Source organism: Lolium rigidum, chromosome 5, assembly GCF_022539505.1.
Source record: "Lolium rigidum isolate FL_2022 chromosome 5, APGP_CSIRO_Lrig_0.1, whole genome shotgun sequence".
Classification (NCBI taxonomy): domain Eukaryota; kingdom Viridiplantae; phylum Streptophyta; class Magnoliopsida; order Poales; family Poaceae; genus Lolium; species Lolium rigidum.
In genome coordinates this window covers 4,704,700-4,723,674 of record NC_061512.1, presented here as the reverse complement: position 1 = coordinate 4,723,674, position 18,975 = coordinate 4,704,700, and the positions used below count along the sequence as shown (strand labels likewise).

At 47.3% G+C, this 18,975-nt stretch overlaps 2 protein-coding genes and 1 pseudogene across 2 annotated transcripts; 1 reads left to right on the top strand and 2 right to left on the bottom strand.

Moving 5' to 3' along the window:
- Positions 1 to 827: 827 nt before the first annotated feature.
- Positions 828 to 3,198, top strand: LOC124655556 (glutamate receptor 2.8-like). The gene is made up of 3 exons (XM_047194435.1): positions 828 to 1,087; positions 1,190 to 2,495; positions 2,998 to 3,198. Exons 1-3 carry the CDS (start codon positions 828 to 830, stop codon positions 3,196 to 3,198), a joined length of 1,767 nt encoding a protein of 588 aa, XP_047050391.1.
- Positions 3,199 to 6,266: 3,068 nt separating this feature from the next.
- On the bottom strand, positions 6,267 to 8,061 carry LOC124655554 (annotated as a pseudogene).
- Positions 8,062 to 14,462: 6,401 nt separating this feature from the next.
- On the bottom strand, positions 14,463 to 18,958 carry LOC124655553 (solute carrier family 40 member 1-like). Its single transcript, XM_047194434.1, has 7 exons — positions 18,834 to 18,958; positions 18,596 to 18,746; positions 15,858 to 16,054; positions 15,272 to 15,742; positions 15,023 to 15,194; positions 14,681 to 14,929; positions 14,463 to 14,594 (listed from the first exon to the last, which is right to left on the bottom strand). Exons 1-7 carry the CDS (start codon positions 18,956 to 18,958, stop codon positions 14,463 to 14,465), a joined length of 1,497 nt encoding a protein of 498 aa, XP_047050390.1.
- Between the last annotated feature and the right edge of the window lie 17 nt (positions 18,959 to 18,975).

Genomic DNA, 18,975 nt, shown 5'->3' with positions numbered 1-18,975 from the left:
AGTTCACTGTCACTTTGTCTTGGTCCACGCCGTATTCACGATCATGGTATAGTAAGAATGTTGGCTCACCCCGGCCCAGCTGCTGACTCGAGAAAACACCTTGGTGTGGAAAGCCCTGGTTGTTCCCGCCCTTCGGGGTGCTCGTGCCCTGAATCTCGTCGAAGGAAAAGAACCAGCACCGCCAGAAACTATTGAGGTAACTGCTGATGGCAAGAGTGAGCAGGTTGATAATCCTTACTAGGGATGATGGTGTGAGATATGCAAGGAAGTGGAAGTGGAAGAAACCTTACTAGGGATGATGGTGTGAGATAGCCAATCAAGGAAGTGGAAGATACCACGGGTGCAAGGTCGTTGTTGGTGAGTAGGGATGCGCAAGCGAGATCCGGCTTATCCTACAAATATTTATGATCAGTACAAATTGTACCACAGGGCTCCAATTCCACGTCTATAAATCGTACTATTTGGAAACCAATCCTCCACGCTTAGTTGTGCCGCTTGCAGCCTACTGGTGAGAGAGAACAAAAAGATAAGCAAACAGTTGTTGACATGTGGCTACAATTGTTGTTGGTACTTATACATACATGAACTTATTCGTGCTTGTTTTCCCGTCGCAGCGCACGGGCACCTAACTATTCCGAAAAAATAACAAACCCGCATGTTCCACTGAAGAATGACAAATCAGCATCCGAGAAAACTCGCCCAAGTTGTCGACAATTCTGCACATCCGTGTGGCCTCCTATAAACTGCGGGGCCGTGCACACTTCCATTCTGCCACGACATCCAAGTAATTGACTGGCTGCTCTGGTCTCTCCCAAACCACTCTCCCAATGGCCCGGGACGCGCGCCTTGTGTTGGTCCTGATCGGCTTCACGGCCTGCTGCCTCGTCGCGACGTCGTGGGCGCAGCCGGCGGAGGTGAAGGTGGGGCTCATCATCGACGCCGACTCGCCAGTGGGCAAGATCGCAACAACCACCATCCCCATGGCTCTCGAGGACTTCTACGCCGCCTTCCCCAACTCCACCGCTCGGCTTAAGATCATGCAGTACAATTCCAGTGCAGACGTCGTCATCGCCGCGTCCGCCGGTATGCCCACACAATTCATTCATTCTCCGCATCTTCATTTCCTTTGACGTACGTCGTGTTCATGGTCTAAATTGCGTTGCGTGCGTGCCTTGTACTAGCGTTGCAGGCTGATGACGACGCAGGGAGCCCGTGCTATCCTCGGCCCGCGGTCGTCGGTCGAGTCGGCGTTCGTCGCCGACCTCGCCACCCACGCCGAGGTCCCCGTGGTGTCCTTCTCCGCCACGAGCCCCTCCGTGTCTCCCACCGCGGCGCGCTTCTTCTCCCGCGCCGCGCACAGCGACGCTGACCAGGCCGGCGCCATCGCGGCGCTCGCCACGCTCTTCGGCTGGCGCCGCGTGGTGCCCATCTACCAGGACGACGACTACGGCGTGGCGTTCCTCCCCTTCCTGGTGGACGCCCTCGCATCCGCGCGCGCCGAGGTCCCCTACCGCTGCGCGCTCTCGGCGGCCACGTCCCCGGACGCCGTGGCTGCGGAGCTATACCGCCTGGAGTCCGAGCAGACCCGCGTGTTCGTGCTTCACACGCGCCACCAGCTCGCGCGCCGTGTGTTCGCCGCCGCCCTCAAGGCCGGCATGACAGGGGAAGGCTACGTGTGGGTCATCACCGATGGGCTCACAGGCCTCCTCGGCTCCGTCCAGCCGCCTCAGGGTGTCATCGGGCTTGCCCCGTACGTGCCTACCACGCCACGGCTGCGGGACGTCAAGAAGCGGTGGGCACACCGGTACATGCGCGACCACCCGGACGGCGAGCTCTCGCACGCCATTATAGGCTGCTACGCCGTCTGGGCCTACGACGCCGCGTGGGCCGTGGCCTCGGCGGCAGAGCGACTCAGCGCCACCGACTTATCGTCGCCACCCGGGCTGGTAGGAGGCACGGACGGCGACAATGACATCTCGGGGCTCGGCAAGTCTAGATCAGGCAAAAGCTTCCTCCGAGCTCTCAGCGGCACCAAATTCGAGGGTCTCGGCGGCAGGTTCGAGCTCGTCGACGGCGAGCTTGTAGTACCGGCCTACCGCGTGTTAAACATCATAGAAGGCGGAAAGGAGAGGGGCATCGGGTTCTGGTCACCACGGTTCGGGCTTAGCCGGCACATCAGCCGGCGTTCCGACATCCCGGGCGGCGAGCTCGCGCCGGTGATCTGGCCCGGAGAGTCGGCGGTGCAGCCAAGTGGATGGGTGCAGCCAACGAGCGCGAGAAAGCTGCGGGTGGCGGTGCCGGGGTATGTCTCGGCGAGCTACCGTGCGATCGTGCACCTTGACGTGGACCCCGTCACCAACCAGACGACGGCCGGCGGGTTCGTCATCGACGTGTTCGAGGCTGCGGTGCGGCTGCTGCCCTACGCGCTGCCGTTCGAGTACGTCAAGGCCAAGTCTCAGCCCTACGACACGCTAGTCCACGCGGTTCAAAATGGGGTAAGTTAATTCACCTGCTTTATGCTATTGCTTTCTGCAAAATGTATCTAGTCATTGCATGTTCGCAGAACTAGCTAAGTACTTCTCCAAAAAAAAAAAATTCTCCAAAGTCAAATAGTACTACAAAGTTTGACAAGTTTTATAAAAAAATTATAAACCGGTACAGTTACAAATAATTCTCATTAGATACTACGATGAAATGTATTTGCATACCATATATTAGCTATATAGTATCATTCTTTGGTTGCTCTGCAGCCAAGTTTGTTTGGAGTGCAGTTGCTACTGCTATCAAAGCACCTACTCGTCCTGGGAGCTTTTCCCAATTTATTTGGTGGTTCCCACAATTTATCCCTGCAAGTCGTAATACTCAGATAGCTGGTTTAGCACCTATATGTTGGGCCATCTGGAAACTTAGGAATAGAGCTTGTTTTGAAAAAAAAACTAATCAGCTCTTCCTTCGATTTAATCAGTTATGCTGCTGTTTTTATGAAATACTGGGCAGGCTCACATGGTGATCAAGATGCTTCTGATCTTCGTGCTGGTGCTGATGGACTTCTGCGCTTGGCCGGTGCGGCTGAAACTGGAAACTCTTCCTCTAGAAGTGCTGGATGTGTTGGACAACTTCGCCTGGAAGATACAAAGTTGGAGGGCGCAAGCGATGACAAAATTATTTGATGACTCGCTGAAGAAAAAAGATGTCTGAGTGCTTTTGTGTTGGCTTTATCCCGTTCGGTTAGCCTAGATCCCTTTGCTATTGTCAAGGGTTCTTTGTTTGCTCAAACTTTGTAGCCTGGCTCTGTAATATGTTCTCTGAACGTTAGCATTAGGCGATCTCCCCCCTTCTTTTTTGCTTTTCCTTTGGTGGCAAAGACTACGCTGTATTTTCGTTATCTCTTGGTAATGAAAATTCGATCCCCCTGGTGGATCGTTTGGAAAAAAGCTATATAGTATCATAGTTGTTGAAAGCTTATGCTATAAACATGATCAAAATTTACGTTATTTCACTTTTCGCAAAAAATTATACGCCTCATTCTACAACGAAATTAAATGGAGGTAGTATGAATAACTTTTGAATGATCTCCTAGGATCATCTCCAATACAGTGTAACCATATTTCGACTAACCAGAAAAAATATCCATTTTACGAGTTCTAGGTCAGTCGAGAATTAAGTTAGAGCTCACTAGCTCAGTCGACTACAAGGCCGTTTGGTTTTGCATCATGATTCATGCACCTACTAATTGCACATAAAATTTTCCAGTTAAAGATAAATTACACTTTTTCGAGAGTATACGGCGGAGGGGGCTAGCTTAGCCTTGTTCAACTACAGGAAAAAGGGTCATTATATGGAGGGGTAAAAGGAGGCAGATCGAATAGCCCCGGAGGGACAAAACAACTTATCTGTCCGCATTCTTGAATTTATACATCCAGACAACAAGATCGGTGCAACATCTTCTGATGAAAAATGATGGGGAGCAGTTTATAGAGTTCACCTAGCATTCCAAAGATTCCATAGCACAAAGCGACCGACGAGGGTAAGCACCACATGTCAATTTCGCCTAGAGTAATAGGCACACCGATGCGGGCCCAAATAGCAATAGCTCTAGAAAACTCGAAGAACAGCTCTCACCCAGTTTCGTCAGGAGAGCAGTTAACACACGAGGCTCAAGGAGCACAAATTTTGAAGAAGAGATTGACCCATGTACTTAGCCTGTCGATGTCCATTAGCAACGAGAAGATCTTGATCTTCAAAGGGAGAGGGGAATTCCAGGAAATGCAGCTAGAAGTGTCCATCACTCGCCTCGGAGCCATTATTTTGTATGCCGCCCTTGAACTGAAGACAAGATGTTCTAAATCTCCAGCAACTCTGTCGCGGCAGTGGTAGTCAAGTGCGGACAAAGGGAGAAATCCCGCATCAACGACATGGGTGACAGCCACATTAGGCCTGGTGAAGTGAGCGAACAGCGCCTGAAACCTGAAGCGGAGCACACCCAGACCATGCCAATACACGGTGAAGCTGCCAACACTACTGTTGCTGCTACATTATTGTGTAGCATCTGCCAAAATTTTGCATACACCTCTTACCCCAACTGTCGTATTGGTCATGTTTCTTGTGCAGTTTGATCAGAACTTGTCATATGCTTCTGACTTCTGATATTTTCTTCGTGTTATCGTCCTGAAGGATGCGCTCTGTCAAGAGGTTGGTCTGGTCTGAGCTGAAATCCCTCCAGATTGGGGTTCATTAATCTGCTAGATACATAGAAACAATGGTTGATTCATGGAGAAAATCGAGTAATCGACCGAAGCTAGCAGTCTGCTACTGATGCAGCGTTATGGTTCCAAGGGAGCCCACGACACCGTTCCCCCTTGGCTTGGATTGATTGCTGCTGAACTGGAGTTGTGGAGCTACCGCATGTATCCTAAAAGGTAGCAATAATCTGATATGATTTTTTGTGTATTAGATGACAACAAAGAACATTGAGAAATTGGCATACCAGCTGCACAAGTGTGAGTACTAGAACACAAAGGAGGGCGTCTATTTTAATAGAAGAATGACAGATATATCAGTAAAGATATATCTGATTATTACAACGGCTCAAAAAATATGAAGCTCTGTGTGATAAACATTCACTGCGGTACCCTGAGTTCAGTTCATTAAGCCAATGTGGGGAGTTTTCCAGCGACAGGAAAACAATCCAATACGATGAAGCATAGTAGCTAGCAGGCTAACGTGGCATCAAACGTAACTAACTAAAATTAATATTCAACTGATACAAAATAACTCATGCCAGTAAATGAGTTTCTTGTTTTACCCTTTCTAGTTCAGCAATCAAGCTTTATAGAAAGCAAGTTGCATGAATGGCTTTAGAAGAATTTCAGAAGGCGGATGCTTGCCAGAGTTCTATGGAGAGTAACAGCTTTCAGGGTGCTGCTAACTTCAATGAGCTTTTCCAGGGTAGAGAACATCTAAATCCTGCAAAATGTAGTATCAAAGAATAAGCGTGGCCAACAAGAGATTTCAATGGATAAATGAAGATTGGCTTTGAACAACCTAACTAATGGCCTCTACACTGATGTCCAGGGCCTAGCTGCCAGATATATTAACAGTTTTCAGTTCATCGAAGCATGATATACACGCGAACAAAACTGCACGTCAGATAATCTTTAGGGTACATTAGATTTTGATCAAATAGTCAATAAAGAGTACCATCATGACCTAGAAAACTGACATAGAGGTCTATAAAGTATCAAAGCGTACATTCTTCAAGGAGCAATTTAACAAACATAATGGACATGAAACTTTCCAATCTTCCAAATTAGACTTCTCAGCAGGGCCATTATAACAAGCAAATCGCTGATAGCTCGCACTCCAGGATTGAGGTCCAAATTCAAGGAACCTGCCATACAAAAAACAATACACCAATTGTTCCGACTACATCCTCAGCACAACAAATCAACAACAACACCACTCTCCCTGGAGATTATCAGTCAAAAAGAAATGATCAATAAATCAGCAGTTTGCAGCATAAAAACAGAAGCAGTTTAGATTCATAGTTGCTCTTGAATCTAGATCTCGACTTCATTTTCTTGGCTTCTTGTTGTCTTGCCTACAGAATCCAGCAGTCAGAGAGATCAGAGATGGTAAGTCAATTAGCGTAGGAACTCATCTAAGAGGAACAACCACACATCCTCCAAGGAAGAACATGGCAGATCAAAACAGCAGCTTGGAAATGTTCTAGTGATCATCACAAGTTCACAAGTGACAAATCAAAACAAGCATAACAAAGTTCTTATTTATCTTGCTTCTTCACACGTCATAAAAGATACACAGCCGCACAAACATCAGGCAAAGGGATAATAAAGTTCCAGAACCCCACACATAACAAAAGAGACATTCATGAAACTTAAATACTTGATAAAAACGATAACTTGATAGCATGATTCCATCATGCGACCTCCTGAATCATCAGCCCTTTGATGCCACCATTTCGTCTGTGCGTTGTCAGAAGCAACCTTCTTCTGCTGGACATAGTCCTCCACAGCTTAGGGCCTAGGCAACAGGCTCACCTTCTAGCACACCTACACGTGCCTTAGTGAGCACATTATTAATCCAACTTGAACCCAACCTACTTATCCATTGCCAGTTTCATCATTGTAAGATTGGGTGTAATCCACACGGGAGCAGGCCAGTTGGACCAAAGCTGGGGAGACACAAGGTCCTCCTTGGTATTACTGCCCAAGTCAACCACTCCTATGTCACGACGACAACTCTTACGACACGTAATGTACTCATCATCATCAGTAAGGTAGGCATGATTCCCCTTAAGAGCAGGATATTCTTTGGCGCTGAGACAAAGTGCATGGTTATGCCCAAGAAACAGCACATGGTCAGGCAAGCAATCAATTTCCACAAGCCTCATTGTGCCCACATCAACTTTGCGTAATTTAATCTCCCCCGTATATTTGGGAAGAGGTATTTCAGGATCAGCGTTTTCAACATCAGGATCCTCAAACTCGAATGATCTCGAAACAAGCAGCAGATCACCCCATGGAGCATGAACAATGGATACGGCATCAAGATCCAAATACACGTCCAACCCCTAATAATCTCTATTGTAACAGCAGAACCACTGAGATTGAAGGCATGAATTTCTCCCTTTATAGTGACTGCATACAACAACCCATCCTTGTAGGTGCAGTCCTGGTAGCCACAGTGTGGTGGCAGCCTGGTCCACTTATCATCCCCTACCCTTGCAAAAGAGAGCTGACTGAAAGGCTCATGGATGAGAACCACAATGAAGCTTCCCGTAGATGCATCATAGAACACAAATGCCTTAAAGTAGAAGGATTCCCGCAGCTCACAAAGAGCATAGAGCCACGTGCTGGAAGCTCGTTTGGCATAGTTCTTTGAGTATTCATACTTGTGGACAGCACCCGAGTCATCGCAGATGGCCTTCACGTGCGGCATGGTGGTCACTGATGGAAGAGCAATCTGTTCACCAGTGATGGGATTGACGAGGTGCACTTCAGATATGTCATCGACAGTAACCAGGAAACCGAGCGAGGACCCAATCAGGAACCTGCTACGGATCGGCGGCTCTGGGAGAGTTAACCTGTAAACCCTCTTCTCCACGAGGCTGTAGAGGCAAGCAACATTGTCACCGGCAGATTCGGAGGTGTAGAGCAGGCACGGCGTCTGGGACTGCTTGTGCTTCTGGAGGTTGCGCAGGGTGATGTAGGCGGAGTGCCACGAGGTGCACACGGAGCCGGCTCGTACGAGGTCAGGGATCTCCAGGATGCCGAAGACGGACATCAGGATATCCTCCGGTAGCTCCGGCGATGCGGCCAGCGTAGCCTCAGCCGGTAACCTGGGAGGGAGAGACACAGGTAGCAGTTTAGGTAAATTTCTGAAGTTCAAGACTTGGCGAGTGGGAGAGACTCACCGGTGGATGTTGAAGGAAGCAGATCGGCTGGAGCTTGGGGAGGAGGAGCGCGCCCGCCGAGCGCCGCCGGCAGATCCCGCGAGCGGAGGGCTCCGGAGCGGCGAGATGATCTCAGTGGGCGCCATGTTGAAGCTCGCGCCACGTTCCCCTGCGGCGGCGGCGGTTAGAAGTGGCGGCGGCGAAGGTCCCTTCGGCGGCGGCAGCGGCGGGACGTGGTCGGCGGCGGCGGCGGCTTTGCGATTTTTCACTACCGTGTTTTCCCCCTTTTCTGCTCGGGTCCACGATTATATTTTGTCTTTTTTTTCGTCGTCAACATTATATGTTGTCGACCTGTTCCGAGTTTAAAACCTGTAGTTCACCAGGTAACGAAAAATGATAGAGCAGCTCTTAGGACTTTCTTCCTCTTTCTGAAAAAAATATTACAATTAAGAGGATGCAAACATCTTCCACGAATTATCTCAATTTGACAAAAACTTTGTTCTGTAAAGCGATTTTTCTAGCGGCGTTGTGGCCTACCTGTCAAGTTTCGACCATCTGTTTCCCCTCATGATTCGTGCTACATAAATACATGGACCAAACTATTAAGTTTCAATATTTGTAACTTAGTCTGTAACTTAATGTTGCTTTCACATAGACACGCACGAATCACGATGTTGTTTCAATGGTGGATGCTTGACCAGTAGGCCACAGCATCTTTAGAATTGACTTTCCCCTATGCACTTTTGTAAAGATGGAACGTTAAAAAGTAACCGCGCAAAGTCATAGGTTTTGATTTTCTAAAAAATTCATAGGTTTGATCCTACGGTTTCACATAACCATAGGTTTTCAAGCCTTTGCTTGATTTAACTCCCATATAAAAACAGAAGTCTAGGAATTAAAATTCCCGAAAATACTGAAAGTTGTGGTATTTTCCTTCATAAAAAAAAACAGTACAAATGTATCTATGAATTACAACGCTCAAAAATATGAAGCTCCATGTGCTAAACATTCACTTGACAGCAATTCATTAAACAAATCCTAGGGGTTTTTCAGAGCAAGGAAAATATATCTAATATGAAGCATGCATAATAGCTAGCAGGAGAACACTTGGGAACAAGTTTCACTATTCATGTGCATAATGTCCTGCTTTGGTGTCCTGGTTATTCTTTTTTGCTCCCATGTGCCTGGGAGACTTTCAATACACATCCTCTTTCACTTCTAGTAGAAGAATCTCGGACGCATTGGCAAAAGCATGAACTTCGCAAAGAAAAAAAAGTTAAGAGATAAGAATATATATAGTGTGACGTTGATTAGTGAAAAATCTGAATTGCTCCAATATTGAAGTCGGAGTATAGTATAAGAATGTATATGTCAACACCCGGATTTTTAAGTCCAGATGCCTATTATGCCATACATCGTAATCCCAGGAAGATTGTTTTTGCGAGGCATAACAGCTGAATATTAAAGAGTCATCATTCATTACAATACCAACATAGTCATTACACAAATAGGATCACATGATCCAGTCTCATTACAACACTTGATCTATTGATCATTACACAAATACGTAGCGGAAGCGAAGTAGTAGTGGACTATCTATTCCACAGTGCAACGCTTGACGTTAGAAGCTCCTAGTTGTTGTAGACGTCCTGCCGGTCGTCCTCTTCATACTGCTGTTCGACTTCATAGTCTGGCCATTTGAATAGCCAGGGACAAAGCCGTGAGTACTTTCAAGTACTCGCAAACTAATACTAATGTAAGTACTAACATTGCTATTGAGAGTGTTCTAAACTCTAGGGTTATTTGCATAAAGCCAATTTTAGTTCAGAAACATTTTAGTAAACAACTCCACATGTGCTAACTAACTCAAGTGGGAACATTAGTGTCATTCCCACAACTCTGTTGTGATTCAAATTCAAAACCACCTTTCAAGTTCAAGATCATAAGTCAAAAAAGAGATAAAATCCTGATGACGGAAACAGTATGGCCTTTCCAACTGTCCATGACCGCGGACACGGCTATTCGAATAGGTTTACACTCTGCAGAGGTTGCACACTTGTACAACAACATTTGATTACATCCGTCAGGGATAACCCCGAATCATCGTAACTCAGTACGCGGATCATCAACCGTTAACCTTTCACTTACACATCCTAGTATAGGCACCCCTCCCCATGAGCTTGGCCTCCCGGTGATAGCTAATCGTTATCCCGGGAACTGCACAGGGCTTGGCCGTACAATTCACCTCAATTCACGTCATTTCACTTTCAACGGAGGCAGCCTCGGCATAACCTCTATGACACTTGTTTAGAGAGAACCCATACTAAGACACATAAATTTCCAGCTAAGCCTTACCCATAATCAGGTATTGTGGGGGTACTCAAGAATTGGAATGGTATCGCATCCAACTCAATCATCAGTTTTTAACCAGTTCACCAAGTCAAATTCATGTTATATTCACCTTCAAAATCTTTCAATAGAAATGACTCATCATTCCAAGGTTTTCACCATCATCATTTCACAAACACATGTTCCCATCTAGAGTAGTCATTTTTAATTTAGCACTAGCATCTAAGTATGAGGGGTGCTAAGTAATTTGCTTTGCTTCTAGGCTAACTTTGATACTCTTGAACTAATCCAATACTAACCAAGTGAATCATAAATCAAAACGTACTTTGATAAAACAAAAGTAATAAAGCTTGTAAGGTAAAAACTTGGAAATAGGATCATGAATATAAAATAAATGGGGTGATGCCTTGCTCATGGTGAGCTTTGCACTTTGCAAGAGTATTATCTTGCCTTGGTTGGGGAATTGGTCAAAGTGGTCTTCTTCTCCTTGGAAGTAGACCTCCCCCTCCTCTTGATACTCCTCGGTACTAGCGTCTAAAATACGAATACGGGGTATACAATCATCATACCAAACTTAAGTGTTAAACTAAGTACACACATGAGTCACACAACTTAAGCTAGCATCACACATTACTATTAAGTGGGTGGACTTGTTTTCTTATTTAAGAAAAATAATTTCCTCTCATACTAATTAAGGTGTTACTTTTAATTCCTTAGAGAAATAATTTCCTCTCATTATCTTATTACAATTTAATTTCCTTCATGAAAGATATATGACCTAGGTTGACCAAAGTCAACCTCTTCATACTTATCATTTAAGAAAATGATTTAAATGAGGTGAAGCACCTCATACAATTTAATCCTAACATGGTAATGATTTAATATCATCCAACAAATCATATGAGAACCTATAGACCAGGGTCTCTATCTCATTTTGAAATGTTCATGACAAGATTTAAATGAGAGAGAAACTCCCATGTGATTTTTGAATAGTTTTGGACATTATCTTTGACTAGAAATAGCCATATAGTCCTTTAATTAAACTAGGCCATGATCATTCAAAGTAAGCATGGCATATTTTTGCAGAAACAATTAGTGCAAGTGAAACGTAATTTATAGGAGTTGGAATCAACTCAAAAGCATTTTTGGTTGATTTTTAATAATTATTCTAAGTCACAAAAGTCCCTATCTTGTTTATTTTGCTACTTTAATTATATAATAGATCTAGGATTCAAACCAGTGGCATTGTGTAGATAAAACTCTAAGCTTTCCAACAAGATAAATTCGTAAAATTTGGCCAAGCAGAATTGTCCCTATTGATTTTTGAAGTTGACATCAGATTGCAAAATTTATCTAATCTGGAATTTCAAATTTAAACTACGTGGGCTTGGCGGGAAACGTTAACAGGCTGCGCAGAGAGAGAGAGGCTTGGGCCGGCCCAGCTTCGCAGCGGGCCAGTTGACAAGGTGGGAACCACCTGTCAGTTGGTTTAAACGAGCGAAGGGGTACGCTGGATGAGAGCCGTGCGATTAGAAGGAGATCGCACGGTCGAGGGAGGTCGTCATCTCCGACGGGAGATGAACTCACTGGCGGCGGAGGTAGGGGGTCGGCGAGCTCGTCGGAGCTCCGGCGGTCGTCGGAGGTGTGCGCAGCGACCTTGTCGTCGATGAGGAAGCGCCTGGTAGCAGTTGCGTTTCCTGGGGCGGCCTCCTTCTCCGGCGATCTTCGGCGACGGTGCGCGGCAGCGAGCTTGCAATTGAGGCTCTCTGGTGGCTAATCGAGCAAGGCGAGGTGGCTAGGCGAGTCCATGTGAGGAGAGGAAGCTGATGGTGTGATCGATTTGAGGAGCGGGGTGCTCCTTTTATAGCAGCGAGGGGTGCTGCGGCTCGGTGGAGAGAGGCGATCATGGCGACGACGTCTGGAGCGACGAAGGGGCAAGGGAGTGGGCGCGTATGGTTGGTGACGTCCAGGCGATCATCACGCTGCTCTTGGAACAGCAAACGGTGGTCTGACGCGACGGTGAGCTTGATGGAAGCTTGCAGGTCCGTGGCGGGCGGACGGTCGTCGGCGTGGGCGTCGTCTGCGGCGTTCCCGCGGACCAATGGCGATGTCTGGGAGGTGCACGGTGACGTCGTGAGTCGATTGGCGCAGAGAGTCAGGGCAGAGGTGACGCGAGGGAGCGGGGCAGCTGGTGCTCTGGGCGTGCCAGGCTGCTCGCCGTGCGCGCACGGGCGCATGCGTGTGCACGTCTGGGCGCGTCTGGCCACGTCGATTTCTTCACGTTGCGATGGATTCTTTCGTCGAGGCTGAGGCTGGGCATGGTCAGGAGAGTGAGAGGAGTGAGCTTGACATGGTGGTGCAGGCTGGAGCTGACCAGAGAGGGAGAGAGCAAGTGGGTGGCATGCCATGCCACGGCATGGAAGCTTTTGGTCAAGGTGAGCGAGCTCCAGTGTTTGCAGGTGATGGAAATGGTGCAGGAGGGTGAGGTGATGCTCCAGGGCTGCAGGGGTGGCCAGGGTTGGACTTGGTCTCCTCCAATTTCCAGCATGGGCTCAACATTACACCCTGCCTGCAAGGTGTTCGATCATATGGCCGCAAGAAAAATATTTTTGAATTTTGGAAAGATTTTTGGTGGATTGTAATCATATATTATTTGAAGTAGATTGGTGGTGGTGGTGGTCAAAATGGTGTTGATTTTCAAAATCACAAAATGCATATGATCTTACATATGTTTCATGGTCCCTACTTGGCTTGCTCACCATTTGAAATTGAGGCAGAATTTGGGATGATGGTTTCGGGCAAAGTTGTTCACCTTGATGTTTTCTTGGATGAGGTGCAAAGAGTTGGCAAAGCATAGTTTAGAAATCTTCCAAACCAGGGGCTCAAAGTGGGCATCAGGCTAAAAAGGTCACATGTGACCATATTGCATGCAACTTGGAATTTGCATTAGATTTCAATTTGATTTGAGTTTCTTTGATTCCAAAAGTGCTAATAAGTGTTTAGTAACCATTTACAACCAATGGTGCAAGCCAAAGTGGTCTAGGTTAGAGATTTGCAAAAATGGCATAAGCCAAATGTGTGTGTTGAGGTGAAATTTTATATTTTCTTTTCTCTTTTCGTTTTCCTTGTTTTTGGATGATCAAGAGAACATGGTTAGGGTTTTAGTGTAAGTGTAATCACACAAGCAAGCATCATGGCAAAATGCACACTCAAATAATTAACCAGGTGATCTATATGCATAGCACTATATGATGATAAAAAGTTTTTGTTGGTTCCAAATTTTGGGTTTTTGGGAAACTCTCTCTTTCTTTCTTTATTGAAAAGTTGGGATGTTACAGTATACATGTGACAAATATAGATAAAACAATTTTTAAATTATTTTTCCAAGAACTTTACTCTTTAAAAATCAATAACAACTTTTTTACATTATTCCATTTTACAGTGTCTGAAAACATGCACCCTCCACTTACTATAAATTGTTTGTATCACTAACTTTTACAATATCTGCTATTGTTCTATAGTTGCTGTAATGAATTTTTTTCCCTATGGAATTGTAGGCAAAGTAGGCCGGCCACCTACTGTTTCAAATCCTACAAACTAAATAAACTATACAGAAATTTTTTTCGAAGAAGTAAAATCCTCCAAAATTATTATTAAATTCTTTTGAACCAAGGAGGTAGATGTCTTTTTAATAAGGACGAAAAAATCACCAAAAAAAGGACGAAAGGCAGTACTGTCAAAGCAATGAAAAATACAATTTATCCTTTCCTTTGCAATGTCCATAATAAGCACACAATGGTGTCACACTGCATACTGCCGCTGCACAAATGCACATCACAAGCCAACTCAAATTTATCAGCACTATGCAGACTTCTGGCTCAAAGAAAATATGTTATCTATCGTAGACTGATCTGGAAGAGAGAATTAAGGAGGCAGCAGGCCCAAAGTATCTGGCGCACAGCTCAATCCATCACAGGCCTTATATCAATGTAAACCAGGTCAGGAATTTTATCCTGCAACCACACCCAAGAAAACAGAGGTAATTACCATCTAGGAAGATCTGACTCTTAAGGAGATGGAATAAAACTGACACAACTTTAAGTTAAGTCAATTAATTTAGATCAGAGGGAGAGTACCTTCAGACATCATCAAATTTCATGTTAACAGGTATACTATTACTAACATAGAGTCAGCTCAATCACCACCCGATGTTGGCGATGATCTTGTCCAGATGGAAGAGGTGCTTCCGTACGCGGTACACATGCAGCGTGTACACGAGCGCCGCGCAGGTCACCAGGAAGAAGGACATCACGATGAGCTCACTGAAATCCTGTTGGGTTGTACACATTCAAAATGTGGTATATTCAGCTCCCTGTTTGGCAACAACTAACTGAAACTGAAAGGAGGAGCGAGTACCCTGGGGTCGGAGATGATGATGCCCATGACGTAGGTGAGCAGGTCGAAGATTGACTGCAGCGAGTTCTGCACCCCTCCCACGACACACCGATCTGGGTCCGGGACATTGTCCTGCATCAGCTGCGTGACCGCTAGGTCGAACATCCAGAGGCCAAGGCGCGACGCCGCAACGCCGGCCATGAGCACCCACGCCGATGCCACGCGGCCGCTCACCCAGATGGATCCTACGCACATCAGGAGGAAGCACCACTGCCAAGGCCACCAAAAGAAAATCGATCATCTCGTTCTTCTACCTGCGCATGGGTCAGTCTACATTTTCTGAAGGAAAGACAGAGGACGTGCCTGCATCCAGATGGACCAGAGCCCTGTTCGGAGCGTGGACACCCACGAGTGCACGACCGGGTACAGCCAGGTTGCAGCGATCCCGACGATGGCGCTGAATCCTCGAGCCAGACTGATCACGTATGCGGGGATGCCTTTCCAGTCCAGAGCTGCCGTCATCAGCGTGCCAAAGCTGCACAAGCAAGGGTCATCTATGAAGAGTGAATGGGGAACGACAGATCACGCTGCACGATCAGCCTAATTCATTACCTTAGGACAGTGAAGTAGAGGATAGCTAGAGCAACCCCTGGCAACATCACCTCCTGCCTCATGTATACAGCCCAGGACCCCAAGCATAGCAGATTCGAGAGCTGCTTCTTCACATGCACCCTCCAACCCGACCCGTCCTCCTGACCGTGCTTCTGCGCCTCCTCGTCCTTAGGAGCAACGAGCTCAGAAGACGGTAACACCGCAGCCCCCGCCTCCTCTCTTCTCAGCTGGACGCTTTCACCGAGAGCGGGCACCCCATTGTATACAGAGACAAAAAGCCAGTACTCAAGCCCCACAGAGGCGATGTTCCACAGCGCCAGCACCACCGCGGAAGCCTGCGTCGAAACGAAGCTGATCACGAGCCCGGACAGCACCGGTGCCAGCAGCTTGCAACTCAGGTCGATCCTCCGGATCACCGAGTTGATATTGGTCAGCACCGCCTCCGGATGCCCGCGGCAAATCACCACCACCCTGCATGCATGCATCGCAGAGTTGGATAATGAAATCGTTCACAGTTGTGCTATTGAACAAGTCGCTATATATTGAACAAGTGGTCTCCTTATGTTGTATAGGATGTTTTGCATACCATTCTCGCTCGATCAGTATGGTGCCGGCTAGAGATGAGAGCGCTGCGAGGGCACCAGACACGTTAGTCACGACGACTAGAACCACAAAGACCGGGAATCTTGTATCTTTCAGGTTAGTTAAGACTAGCAGAGCGGTTACTGAGGCTCCAGCTATGATGAAGGATAAGCATTGAACTACCAGCCAGAGGCCCAAAACCTGCAGTACAAAACCTAAGTTAAACCCTAAACCCAGTTGCTATGTAACATTAATTTTAATTTTATTTAATACTGTCCTGGTAGTTTTTTTTTTTTGAGAAAACGCTAACACAAAGATAAAGCTGAAACACCCGACCACTCACCCAATGGCCACCATAAAAACATTATAATAAACAAACATCGCCAAACCACCCACGGCCTATAAGTCATCCATACAAGTGCACAAAATGTGATAAACCCACCAAGCCTAGAAAGGAAGGTGAGCCGATAACATTGTAGACTCATGGCCTCACACTTCAGAGCCGTCTAGATCCAGTGTGGACCATTCAGTGGGAGGAGGAGACCCTACCAGACCTGGAAGGTCACGAAAGAATTCCACTGAGGCTACGAAGCCATCAACGTCGCTCACAACTTGAACACTGCTCCACCACGCTTTGCCGCACCCCTCGCCTATAGCAAGATACACATGTAGCCGTCAACCTATACTGGCGAGTATCTCCTTGCGACCAAGACACCATATCACATGATCCTCGACAGTCCATTGCCCATGCCACCCAAGAGCACGTCACCGCCGCACCAAGGACCTACCCGGCACAGCCATGGTGTGTATCACCGGCTCCCAAACTGTCGTGTCACAGCCGCTTTCACCGCATACTATAGTTTATTCATCACTCATGCAATAACTAAAAACTGTGTCAATGAAGCACTGGCTTTTTCGAAGCCAGGTTGCGGCCCTGTTCGTCCCTATTGTTGTTGTTGTAGAAATCCCTAACCCTATGGATAGGTTCGAACGGTTTTTATGACTTACAAGGATATATTGGTTCTAAGGGGTTATTTTGTTGAGAGGACTTGGAGACTAAGCTTAACCTTCGTTTGAGTAAAAAAATTACTCCCTCAGGGTGTGCTGTCATATATTATATCTAGTATAAGGGGTGTGCCAATTAATTTGGGCCGAAGCCGAAGGGGTAGATTATTGTCACGATTGTAATTTGTCACACTTTCATAGGGTAATGACCGATAGATGACAGACATAGTAATTGTCTCATCACAATTTTCAAATCTAGCTTCCGGCAATAAAGAAAGGTTCCACCTTGCTCCAATTAGCTATTTATAAATACTCTCCCTGTTTTATGAAAGAAAATGATTCATTGCCTCCGGAGGATCAAGACTCATGAACCTTCCGTCTTGTGCGTACGACACGTATCCAGCGGAAATGCTCATATGTTACATGCACGTTATGGTGGGTCCTGCTTGACACACCCTTATCTCTTTGAAACCAATCCCAACCACATGTTTTCTCAAGCACCAAGCCGGTCGCTCGCGCATGGCACTCGATCGTGGCGTCGCCACTCGCCGACGGTTCCCACATGGCCGGCCTCCCCTTGCACTCACCGATGTGCCCCGCGCTACTCTCGTCTGGTACCGCATCGCTCCAATGGACTCCACCGCCTTCCCATGGTTGTCGGAGCCGATGTGACCGTGGCGACCTCCGACATGGAGTTGTCGCGGGCCGCCTCCATGGAAGGTTGTGGGCGGCGCGCGTGTGGAGCTGCCCAGCGAACCGGATGACGACCCACGATGTGTTCGTCAATGGGAACGCCGTGCGGAACCCTGAGGGCTTCTCTTCTGCAGGCCGGCGTTGAGGACGACGGTGATCGCCCTCCATGCATGCTCGAAGCCAGCGGCGGTGCTTGCCCGCCGTGTGTGCTGCAGGCCGGCGCTGCAACAAGGAGAGGGGGCGATGCTGCGAGGGGGGCGTGAGGCAATGCTACAAAAGAATCTCAGCGTTGCTACATAGGGCGTGTTGTGTTGCTGCATAGGAACTATGCGATTCTACGAAGGAACTCCAGCTGTGCTACAAGGGGTGTATGGAGGTGCTACCATCGGTGGGGCGGTGCTACCATTTGGAGGTGGTAATTCTACCATAGGCGGGTGACGTTGCTACAAATGAAGAGTTCGGGTGCTACCATCGGTTAACCCAGGTGCGACAAGGAGCAAGCAGCTGCGTTGCAAGGACCTCGCTGGAGACGGTAACAAAATTTGTTGCGATGCTACAATAGAATAATTTTTTTACTTCAAATGTTTTGCGGTTTTGCTATTTCTGTTTTTTTTTTTTGCTACAAGAACTCCAGCGATGTCTTGGTGAGATCTCTGACGAGGTTGGTTTAGCTACAATAACACGAAGTTTTTGCTACGAGGTCTCCGGCGAGTCTCCGGTGAAGTCTCCAGCGAGTGTCCGGCTAGATCTGTGTCCAAACTCCAAGGGTATTTTCTTTCTGTTTTTAGCTGAACTGATTTTTGCTTCCATGAAGCGGAGCTTTTTTTTTTGCCATGACAAAGCAAAGTTAGAATTTTGAATAAAAGTGAACACATGTCAGTGAGACAAGCGGGAGTCAGGGGCTGGAGGTTGGAAGGTTTCGAGCCTCCGAAGGATTATCAGCATTGCCCATCATGAAATCAGCGAGAACAAATGTAAAATGCAATTATCTAACACGAGTGTGCTGAGACTACTTAAACACGAACAACGCAATAGTTGACGAACCTGCAGGTACGTGAGCCTGTGGACGAGGGTGCCGACCATGGGGCCGAAGACGGCGACGGAGGAGGACTCGACGACGCCGTATATGGCCGCAAGGAGCAGCGAGTCCGGCCAGATGCGGATCATATAAAGCCCCACCGAGAACTCCCACATACTGCATGCAACACAGACATGATCCGGATCAAAACGTGGTTTGCAAAGCCGCATGGCATGGATCACAAAAGCTAGGAACTGGGCGCACCGTGCACCCCATCGGGTTAGGAACTGCGCGACGTAGAGGCGGCGGAGGAGGGACGCGTCCAAGCCGCTGCCGTTGGGTCCTCCTTCCCCGATCTGCAGGCTCTGCACCTCCCCGACCGCGTTCATGCCGGCTATATATGCTC

What these genes read in the sequence shown, in the direction of transcription:
- LOC124655553 (XM_047194434.1), bottom strand. Translation starts at nt 18,958, where the DNA reads ATGAACGCGGTCGGGGAGGTGCAGAGCCTGCAGATCGGGGAAGGAGGA. An exon ending in CTAACCCGATGGGGTGCACG is followed by an intron (nt 18,747 to 18,833) that starts GTGCGCCCAGTT and finishes TGTTGCATGCAG; the next exon opens with TATGTGGGAGTTCTCGGTGG. An exon ending in ATACTGATCGAGCGAGAATG is followed by an intron (nt 15,743 to 15,857) that starts GTATGCAAAACA and finishes GCATGCATGCAG; the next exon opens with GGTGGTGGTGATTTGCCGCG.
- LOC124655556 (XM_047194435.1), top strand. Translation starts at nt 828, where the DNA reads ATGGCCCGGGACGCGCGCCTTGTGTTGGTCCTGATCGGCTTCACGGCC. An exon ending in ATCGCCGCGTCCGCCGGTAT is followed by an intron (nt 1,088 to 1,189) that starts GCCCACACAATT and finishes CTAGCGTTGCAG; the next exon opens with GCTGATGACGACGCAGGGAG. An exon ending in TCCACGCGGTTCAAAATGGG is followed by an intron (nt 2,496 to 2,997) that starts GTAAGTTAATTC and finishes AATACTGGGCAG; the next exon opens with GCTCACATGGTGATCAAGAT.